This window comes from Trifolium pratense, linkage group LG4, assembly GCF_020283565.1.
Source record: "Trifolium pratense cultivar HEN17-A07 linkage group LG4, ARS_RC_1.1, whole genome shotgun sequence".
NCBI classification, from domain to species: Eukaryota; Viridiplantae; Streptophyta; class Magnoliopsida; order Fabales; family Fabaceae; genus Trifolium; species Trifolium pratense.
Window position 1 is genome coordinate 42,632,027 of NC_060062.1, and position 11,528 is coordinate 42,643,554.

General features: G+C 34.9%; 1 protein-coding gene across 1 annotated transcript; it reads right to left on the minus strand.

Annotated features, from left to right (window-relative positions):
- Nucleotides 1–3,504: 3,504 nt before the first annotated feature.
- On the minus strand, nt 3,505–7,300 carry LOC123921319 (G-type lectin S-receptor-like serine/threonine-protein kinase LECRK1). The gene has a single exon (XM_045973811.1). The coding sequence runs from the start codon at nt 6,270–6,272 to the stop codon at nt 3,771–3,773; it is 2,502 nt and encodes an 833-aa protein (XP_045829767.1). The 5' UTR covers nt 6,273–7,300; the 3' UTR covers nt 3,505–3,770.
- Between the last annotated feature and the right edge of the window lie 4,228 nt (nt 7,301–11,528).

An 11,528-nucleotide genomic window follows, 5' to 3' on the forward strand; every position in this document is an offset into this window, starting at 1 on the left:
CCGCACCTGCCTGGCCCGCTAGTAACAATAATATGCCTACAAATATCATAACTTCACAATATGTCATGCAACACTTGACGCAGACGGGAACTTGAGATTCTATGAGCACCAATTTCATTTTGAGGGCAACAATAAATCTCACATTTGTTTATTTCATATATATGAAAAAAAATTACTATTATAAACGAAAAGATAATATTACCTGAAATAAACATATGGAAACATAGATGAAAAGGACAAAAAATGATGAGAAAAAAGGATAAAAGAATTTGTCAAAAAAGGCTAAAAGATGTTACCTGAAATTAAATTACGGGACTAGAGTGTAATTCTATATTTTTTACTTATGTTTCTAGCCAAAGCATTTTACTATAGAAAATGAGAAGGGAGAAATATATTTCAAACTTTGTATAATCAAGTTAGATAAAATAGACATATAATTAACCACAATAGAAAATTAGAATAATATATATATATATATATATATATATATATATATATATATATATATATATATATATATATATATATATATATATTAATTTTATTCTTTTTTTTTGGGTACAAATATTTAGTTTTATTCTAGTGGCTAGTATAAAATACAATATCGGTGTCAACTCAGCTAAACGTAAATATAATGAGAAATACATGACAATAAATAAAAAATGGTGAAAAATGCATATGACAGGAAATATATAATAAAAAATATAATGATTAATTTTTATTATTATACATATTAGGATCCATTTGATAGAAAATAAATAAAATATGACTTGAGAACAAAACAAATAAAAATTGTGTAATATATAGAATAATATGAAATATCATCTAACGAAATTGAATGAAAACTTATGAAATGAAAGACAACAAAGAACCTAATTTATATTGCATAAACTGTTTGCAAAAACTCAAAAATAAGCTAATCCAAATGAGTTGACAATAAATTGAAAATGTCAGTTACTATTATGATAAAAAGGAGATGAAGACATTGATTTATTTGACAGTAAGTGAAACAAATGTTCACGTAAGATCAAATTAAAAATAAAATTGATAGAGATAAGGATTAATTTGATATATCGAAATTATCAGACCTAAAGGCAAAGAGACAAAACCAATTTAATGGTTTACTCATTTCTAATTGGTCAAATTTCATATTTTTATATATTTTTGTTTTAAATCTTTCTTACTAAAAAAGAGGCTAAATTGCAGTTTTGGTCCCTCACGTTTCCTAATTGTGCTATTTTAGTCCCCCTAGTTTTAAACGAGCGATTTTAGTCCCCACATTTGTCCCCTTTTGCATTTCTTGGTCCCTTTGACCAAAAAAATTGATGACATGAAATTTTGGTGACACATGTCTCAATTTTATTAGACAACCTGCAAAAAAATATTTTTAGCAAAAAAAATATTATTGTTTTTTAGTTTTAGACATGTGTCATCAAAATTCCATGTCATCAATTTTTTTGTCAAAATAGTCAAAGGGCCAAAAAATATAAAAGGGGGCAAACATGAGGACTAAAATCGTACAATTAGAAAATGTGGGGACCAAAACTGCAATTTAGAAAGAAAAAAAAAAAAGCAATGCTATCAGTAAAATTGAGATTATTTGTAATTTTTATTCAATCAACAAGTAAGAAAAAAATACACGAAAAGCGAAAGACCCAGAGTGTTCTTCTTGATCCTAATTTAGCATTTGACAATATATGCGAAGAAAATTAATCTGCCTAGGTAATCCTATTATCCTACTTTAGTTACCTTGATCAAACAAAATGGAACAAACCCTAAATTTCAGTCTGATTTGTCGTGATTAATCTCCTATAAAACACTGTCGTTTTAGATCAATTGGCTCTGTAGAGAGAGACTGCTCTAATAATTTGCCTAAAATTGGTCATATTCAGCATCAAATCAAGAATGCCTTATGTTGTTTTCTGTACAAGGATGCGATCCTTCAACTTCAACCACCGCTGTGAGTAATTGTTTGCTGATACTAAGAAATTACTCCATCCGTTTTAAAATTAGTCATTTTAGCAACAAAAAAAATTGTTTCAAAATACACTTATTGTTATTGTTAATTTTTTTTTCCTTCCATTTTTGCCCTGTGATGACACTACTTTCAAATATTATATTTCACTTTGATCAATGTAAATTATAAGTGTCGGGTCTGACACTGAGATACGCCTAATCTAAGGAGTGTCCGTGCTTCATAGATAATAATGTTAATTTAGTAAAAGTGTCATATCTTTTAACATCATCATTGTATTTTTAAATCTGTGTGTAAAAACCTTGAACGGCACTTATGTTCAAAACAGACGTAGTGTTGATTGAGTACACAGAGAGCTTTTATATGAAGAGTAATGTATCAGCTCTTTTTTATCTTTTTTCGCAAGAAATTAGAAGATATCAAGAAACATGGAAGATCTCAGTTCTCTGTTCTGGAACAAGCAGTCAAGTAACCAGCTGGTTTACAATCACTGAGGTAAGTAAATGCATGTAGTTTCATGTCTATTTTCCCCTTTGTTTTGTTTTGTTTTGTTTTCTATATTGGATAGTTTCATGGACGGATCCAGAAGCTTATCACACCAGGGACCGAAAAATAGTAAAATAATAAAATCAATGAATTTATGTATATAGATTATTTTTGTGTACATTGTCGACGTGAATTTTTGTTTTGTTACCATATTATAAGTATGAATTTTTCCCCACGTTTAACATTGATATGTAGAGTACACAAGTTAGTTCTTCCCTCTCAAGCCGAATATTTTGATTTATAACATACTAATACAATTGTATTTGTAGAATTAAAGTTGAGATTGAGTTGAATACATGAATACATGTAACACATGTATATGTAACAAAGGAGGAGAGGGGGGGGGGGGGGGGGGGGGGGGGGGGGGGAGAGGGGGGGGAGCTTGGCCACTGCTTGCCACCCCCCACATCCGTCCGTGGATGCTTCTGTTATGCATGACTTAGTTACTAAAAGTGATTTAAGATGCTGAATGTAATTTTATAAAATTATAGCTTCCACAATCCATATAATGAAACCTATAGATAGGAAATATGGCCTCAATTCCCAAAGACTTACTTTTCTTGGTCAATGCCTCACAATAAACGGTAGTGGGAAATAAGGAAAACAAGAATGGAATACCTTGATCAACAAGTCTTCCCTTGAGCCATTATATAACAGGAAAGAAATGTCTTTCAATTTGCAAATTTTTAGGGACCGATTTGCAATTTTAGGGGTCCATTTGAAAATTTTAAACATATTATAGGGGTCCATTTGAAAATTGATACATATGAGAAGAAGGAATTCCTTAAATTCTTAACTTTTGGGTGTCATTTCAAATTCCTCAAATTCCATCATTTTGAAAATTTCCAAATTAATCATCCATCCAAACAAGGGAATTTAGACAAGAATTTGAATTCCCTCGAAACATTATTTACCTCAAAACATTCCTCCATCCAAATTATATTGTTTTTACAATTTTATTCTTCAAGAGAGAGAATGAGTTAATGTTTTGTTTAAATTATTTATTACATATTGTAGAAAAAAATACACTATAATTAGGGGTATGTTGGTAAAAAAAAAAAAAGTAATTAATGCTCTTGAAAATTTGAAACGGGTCTTATAAAGACACAAAAAAAAATGCCAATTATTTAATATCACATCATTAAACAACCTTTGATATAGTACACAACCTGAACAACAAATTCAAGATAAAAATGAAACTGCATAGCACAAATAATAAATCACATAGGAACACAATATCCCTACAAGACTACTCAACCAAGCGAGCTGGAGAGGGAGGAACTGGAATATCTTTCAAACCTTCCAACATCAATATTACATTCTTCATTGCAGGACGGAGAGATTGTTGGTCTTGCACACACCACAATCCGACTTTCACCAATATTTCCAATATCTTCCAATCTACATCATTTTCATCATGTGCAATTAGCTTGTTTAATTGTCCAGATGCAAAACATTGATATGCCCAATTGGAGAGAAGGATTTCATCAGCCGAGGAAATATTATTCATCTCTATACTTTTTCTGTGGCAAATAATCTCCAGTAGTACCACCCCAAAACTATATATGTCAGCTTTTACTGATATTGATGCATCCTCCTTCTGCCATTCGGGTGCCAAGTACCTGCTTGTGCCATCATCTCCTATTTTGGTTCTTGAATGACCCCTCCTTATGAACCTTGCCAATCCAAAATCAGATATTTTTGCAGTCCATGCTTCATCCATGAGTATGTTTCGAGGATTTATATTGCAATGGATGATTCGGACTTCACACTCCTCATGTAGATACAGCAGACCACTAGCCACGTCCAATGCAAGTTTCATTTTCTCTTTCCATGATAGTCTCGTTTCCCCGTAAAAGAGGAGCTTTTCAAGAGATCCTTTGCTGACAAATTCATAAACAAGAAGCTTCTTGGATCCTTCTATGCAAAAACCAATAAGCTTAACCAAATTTCTATGATGAGTTCGAGCAATAGCAGTAATTTCTGCTTGGAATTCTCTCTCCCCTTCATCATCAATTTTCTCCTCCAGTTTCTTCACGGCAATACTTCTGTTATTGTTGCCTATTTTACCTTTATAAACAGCTCCAAATGATCCTCTCCCTATCTCTTCTGAAAATCCCCCAGTTGATTTTGCAAGTTCTTCAAAAGAAAATGAACGCAAGGAACACTCTTCTGTAAAATCAAGTTTTTCACTTTCAGACAACATTGCATACCTATTAACTTGATGCCTGTAAGTGAAGAAAATGGACAATGCAAAGGCCAAGCAAATCAATGAAACAACACCCAAAGTAATAGATAAGATCATTATCAGACTTCTCTTGTTGTCAGCAACAACCTTGGGCTTAGTGTCGTTTGAGGTTGGAGGTGGAATAATGGCAATTGTTGAAGAAGGAATCTTTAATAGGGCCACAGACACAGTGGAAGAATCATTTTGAACCCTGCCATAAATAAGTGGAAGCCTATATTTATTGCAGCTATTGTTTGTATATATTGCTCCCCCGCAAACACAATCCTGTTGGCAAGCCTTCTCACAAGTTTCCATCATCAACACGGGTATAACAGAATATGGAATATCACCCCAAGTCATATTCCTAAAGTGAGTAAAATTATACAACAACAGTCGATCTTTATTTATTTCACAATCATCTTTGCTAAGCATCTGTACACAGTCCATAGGCATGTTAGTACTACTTTTAGTCTTGGATGGGATGAAACCAGGATAACACTTGCAGGCAGCATCACCACTCATGTTGGAGGAGCAATAACTGTTCAACCCACAAAATCCCTTCACTAGACATGTATCATTAAGTGCCTGCTTCAACATTACCACGCGAGAGCTATTGGTGCCCTGCTCAAAGTGAAATTGGTGCTCATACAATCTCAAGTTTCCATCTACGTCTAGTGTTGCACGGTAGATTGATGTGATGTTCTCGTGTAACTTCTTTCCAGGCTTATTGCTATTGTTGAAACATAACCTATAACGAGGTCTTGTAGGAAGAACAGAACGGGTACTATAGTTACCTATGCAACTCGTGTACACCCTGTTGGACGGGCATACTGGCCCGCGTCCATTATTTTCAGGTTCAATTTTGCAAAGAAAGCTTTGTTGGTCCCACTCCCCGTAAGCATCCACATCATTTGCGGAGCTGTAATAATGGTAAGCGACAAGGTTTCCATCACTTTTCACTTTGAGATAGAAACGACCACGCGAATGGTCTGATTTGGACATACTAGAGATTAAAGAATCATCCTCTGTCAAATTCTGACCTCCTAATATGGTGTCAGTTGGCTGATCAAAGCTTTGCCAGACAACGGAAGAATCCTCATAATAAAGCACAAAGTTTCCAGAATTTAGCATAGATGCCATATAGACCAACTCTGTATCTCTGGAGACTATATTGATGGGTGAATCTCCCTTTCCATTTTGAAGAAGCAGGCCTTGCTTGGTCAAATTCAACATAGATTTAGAGGAGACTGCTCGAGCATCACGGTTAGCAGTCCAAACAACAGTGGTTGTGTTTTCAGACGGATTAACCAACCATATTCCAACAGCAAAACCATTACCGTGTGGGTAAAACCCGAAAGCAAAATGGCCAGAACTTGATGGCCATGAAGTATGTTCACCTTCAGGAGAGAGCCATGACCCCAACGGAATGATACTGGAGTTATATTTTGGAGTTATAGCGTGTGTGCTGGGTTCTGTTAATGTAAACAAGAACAGTAATAATAGCAGAACAAGTATGGTTGCCATAGTATGATAGTAGGATTGGGAAACTACTGTAAATTTAAGAGTGGTCTATACTTTATTGAAGTGTCACAAAAGAAAATTATGATTCTAATTGATCAACTCACTTGCTAAACAAGAACAGAACAGTTAAGGGTGGACCATACTTTATTGAATGATTAATTTTCTTTTTGAAGACTTGACTGACTCTCATGCATTGCTTCAAGTCTTCTTGGATTTTTAATTCCCACGCACTGATTCAATAACTGGTGGTTTATGTGCATTGTTCACTTCTCTGGTGTACAACACGTGAGTAAAAATCAAGAATAGTCCATTAATATCCTGTTGTTTGTTTCTACAACTAAGAGATGTTGACAACATTATAAGAACAAAAACTTGGTGGCTGGCCCGATGGATCTTGGAGAGGTTCTGATACCAACTTAGAATTGGAAGTTGGGCCTAACTCATCCTTACAAAACCGACTTGTAAGGTGAAAATTGCCCCTTACTTATAAACCCTTATTCAGGCCAACTCACATCCGATAATGAACTTCTTAACAGTGAGGTTGGTTGTATTGATTTTAGAAGACTATGGAAATGATGAATTATGTAGAACAAAATAATAAACTCAGAAAAGAGATGAAATGCAAGAAAAAATCACAAATACATTTCATCTGTTTAGGCTTGACATGACTGTTTTTTCTGTTAATATATATGAAAATATGAGATATATAATACGTGGAGAAATCTCATTCTAAATTTTTTCATCAGTCTATATATTGAGCTAATTGTAATACAAAAATATAACATTAAATCATATCCTTAAAATATCTATCTTTTACCACATGACTGATGTCATAAATGTTGGAATCAGAAGAAGTAAAGAGTTCCCAGATGTAATTTAGGAAGATCCTATGAATTCTCTCTTCATCATTGTTCACATCTTGTTAGGCAAATTTGCATACTTTCTCGATATGTCCTAATTGTTGTAGCGTGGCCTCCACCAGCATCTCTTTTCTGAGAGATTAGTATTCTTGAAATATGGACATAGTAAAACAGATTGATGATTTTTGTTTTAGTTGTCCTTTTCATTAAAATATGTAGTTCTTATTTTATTTTATTTTTTCCGCGATTGTTTGTTTTTCCATTTAACCAACATGTTAACACAATGAAAATTAAGAGAGAAATGAATTTATTATTAGTACTTCAATAAATGATTACTATTAAATATGTTTGAATCTCATCCCAAAAGCTAGCTCGTAGGGTGAAGTTACCTTCACATATTTATACACTCAACAGTCCGGAAACCTTGACAATGTGACTAACTAAACAGAAGCTTAGTACACCTTCTGGTAGTCCACTCTCCCTCTGATAGTCCTTCAGGTAGCACACCTTGTGTAGTACTCATGCATTGCTTCAAGTCATCTACACATGATGAATAATAACATTAACAAGTTGTTCTCTTGCTCACGAAATTCCCTCTGCATAAACCGTGTGGGGCTGGGAAAAACAGAAATTTCGTTTGCACTTACAACTTCATGGTGAGAATAATATCTAAATATCTTTTTGAATGACTTTATATTTAAATTTTTTTTTGGTCAAGTAGCCTAGTGGCTAGAAAATCCACCTTAAAGGTGAATAAGCAGAGTGTTCCGAGTTCAAACCCGAGTTCCTGCATATATAGTGCGATGTCCCTACCAACTGAGTTAAGCTCACGGGGACTATATTTAAATATATTTTAGTTTTATATTTAAAATAAGATGATATTAGAATTTAAGATTAGTTTGTTTTTTAAAAGATATGATTTAGAAGTTTGTTATTTTTGTAGCTATATATATATATATATATATAGCCATAGCTGTGATTTATAATGAGAAAGAAGAATATGAGAGAATTGTAGGTTCCATAAACCATATAATGAAACCTATAGGAAATTACCTCAATTCCCAATGACTTACTTTTCTTGGTCAATGCCTCACAATAAAAAGATAAGCAAAACAAGAATGGAAGACTTTGACCAACAAGTCTTCCCTCGAGCCATTATATAACAGGAAAGAAATGTCTTTCAATGAAGACAAAATCAAAAAACAAAATTGGAAAAATTATTGTTGAATATTGCCTTGAAATAATGTAAAAATCAGAAAATCATGTTTTGGTAGTCTCTGCCTGCTCACGCCCAGGCGTGGGAGTTGGCGCCCAGGCGTGAAAAACTGGGCTGAACTCATGTTGCTCACGCCCAGGCGTGGGAGGCTGCGCTCAGGCGTAGTGTCTGCGGGCCTATATATATGTTATGCGTTTTCTGACTTTTTTAAGGGGTTTTTAGGATTTCAAAGGCTAACAAAAAGGCTAGGGTTGAGAGATTTCATCTTGGGAAGACTCTAGGGTTAGGGAAACATTCTATCACCTTGGGAAACACTTTCATATTGAATTTCTTGGTCACGGGAAGAAATTCGGGCATAGGGTAGATTTAGGAAAAACTCTAAATCTTGTAACTCTTGTGGTGAATTTCATTGTAATCAAGGAACAAGTTTGATAGTGGATCGGAGAGTTGCTCTCTCCCCCAGAGTAAGTCACATTGACTGAACTGGGTAAACAATTCTCTTGTGTTCTTTTCTTTTATCGCTTTATCTTTTGATTTGTGATTTTTATTGCCGATCTCATTATTTGATTGCTTAATCGTTATTTGCTCCACACATCAATTATTTTATTGGTGTGATTCAATCCGAATTCACAACAATTGGCGCCCACCGTGGGGCAAAGGATCAAACGATTTAAGTATCATGGGTTCTAAGTGGGACATTGAGAAGTTCACCGGGAGTAACGACTTTGGGTTGTGGAAGGTGAAGGTGAGGGCAATATTAACACAACAGAAGTGTTCAGAAGCATTGTTTGTTGGAACAAAATTGATTTAAAAATGTTTGCCCCTAAATCTATTAAGGTTTTGATGATAACAAAGTATTAATAAACAATTGGAAGGACTAAAAATTTAATTTAAGTGTGCAGGACTTAGATTCAATTAAGCTCTGATTAATGATCAGAAGATAAGGACTTCAGATGTTCGTAAGCGCTCAGAAGATCGTGAGACTCAGAAGTTGTAAACTTCAGACGATGAAGTCTTCAGAACCTCTTAAGGTCTTAACTTCATCAAGCTCTGGTGATCTTCTTGAAGTTTGTAAAGATTCTCTTTTGCAAGTCAACTCTTCTACCAATGAAGAAAAGGACCTCTCAAGCCTGATCAGAACAGCTAATCTCTTTTTGTCTGTCCTCTTTTGAGAACGTGGGTCATCAGTTGTGTTAGCTGAATAAGGAAAGTCTTCTCTGCAGTAGTCAAAGTACCTGAAACTCTTACTTAGTTTTGGATACAACCAAACTGCATCAAGACAGGCTGCTTGAAGACAAAAGGTTATCTACTTCAACGGTCATCTTTGCAACGACTCTTTTCTAGTCGTATATATATACTAAAGGAATCAGTTGTATTAAAAAAAAAAAGGATTATTGATCAAGGGATTACTATCACGCTCGAACAAACTCTGAATTCCTCATACAAAGCTCTGAACCTCTGAACTGTGTTGTTGCACTTTTAGTTCAAATATTTAGTATTTGTTCTTCTAGGTTCTGTCTAAGAGCTATTGTATACTTTCCATTACTTTATTACATCTAGTACTTGAGATAACTTAAGCTTGTGTGCTTAAGTGTGAAGTCTTAAGCTTGTGTGCTTGAGCATTGTTGAGAAGTCTCTTGCTTGTGTGCTTGAGCAGTTGTAATCTTGTGTGATTATAGTGAAATCCCTTGGAAGTGCAAGGGGACTGGACTACTCTCGTTTTGTGAGAGGAACCAGTATAAATTGCTTGTGTGATCTCTCTCTCTCTCTCAACGTATTTTATTGTGTTATTTATCCGCTGCTGTTGTAGTTAAGTTAAGAACTTGAAAAAGTTTTAAACTTGACTAAAACACAATTCAACCCCCCCTTCTTGTGTTTTCACACCTTCAATTGGTATCTAGAGCTCTGGTCTGTTACTTTCACTTAACAGTGAGACAGTAAAGATCTTGTGAGAACACTATGTCTGGAGGAGACGATAGTAGCACTAGAACAACCGGTGAACCCGGTGAGGCCAGTGGAGCTGGTGGTGGTCCTAGAAATGCTTTTGGTTTTGACTACTTGAGTAATGAATCACATGAACATAGTGGCAACAGAAAAGCCCCTATATTCAACGGTGATGCATCATTATTTGAGTGGTGGAAGGAAAGATTGTATAGCAATATTACTGCTATTGATCATGAGTTGTGGGATTTGGTTGAGCTGGGAGTAACTTTTGAAAACTTAAATGAACATGGAAGATTGTCCATTGAGCATAGAAAGTTACTCACACCAGCTAACTTAAAAATCTACACTAAGCATCATAGAGTAAAGGACATTGTTGTTGGTGCTATTAGACATGAAGATTATGTCAGAATAGAAAACAAGTCTACTGCTAAATCTATCTTTGATTCGATGTGTGCTACCTATGATGGTAATGAAAAGGTTCAAGAGGCTAAGGCTAGTCTCTTGATAAGGCAATACTATTCACTATGCAACAAGATGAAAACATTGAAACTATGTTCACAAGGTTTCAAATCCTTGTATCTGGTCTTAAAGCTCTTAAGAGGAGTTATTCCACCTATGATCATGTTCAGAAGATTCTGAGAAGTCTTCCTATTGCTTGGAGACCTAAGGTCACTGCAATAGAAGAAGCTCAAAATCTCAAGACTCTGAGTCTTGAGGCTCTGATAAGCAATCTCAGAAGCCATGAGATGGTTCTGAACGCTGACTCAGAAGCTAAGAAGAAGTCTAAGTCTGTGGCTTTACAGTCAACTAGGACTCCTTCTAAAGCTCTTAAGACTCAGCTTCTTGACATTGAAGAGGAATCTTCTGCAGATGGTCAAGAGGAGGAAATGGGTGAAGATGAATTTGCTTTGTTCACCAAGTTTCAGCAATGGAACAGATTTAACAAAAGAAACTTCAGAGGTAACAGTTCCAGAAACTTTGTCAGCAAAAAGGATGATCAGAAGAACTGCTTCAACTGTAAGAAGCCAAGACACTTTATTGCTGACTGTCCAGAAATGTCTGCTAAAGACAAAAGCAAAAGATACAGCTCAAAGAAGCAACAATTTAAGAGCAAATTGAAAAAGAGTCTGATGGCTACCTTTGAAGAGCTATCATCTGAGGAAGAAGTTGAGGAAGAAGAAGAGGCAAATCTAGCCCTGATGGCTTCAACTGACTCAGATGCAGACTCAGAGGATGAAT

What these genes read in the sequence shown, in the direction of transcription:
- LOC123921319 (XM_045973811.1), bottom strand. Translation starts at nt 6,272, where the DNA reads ATGGCAACCATACTTGTTCTGCTATTATTACTGTTCTTGTTTACATTA.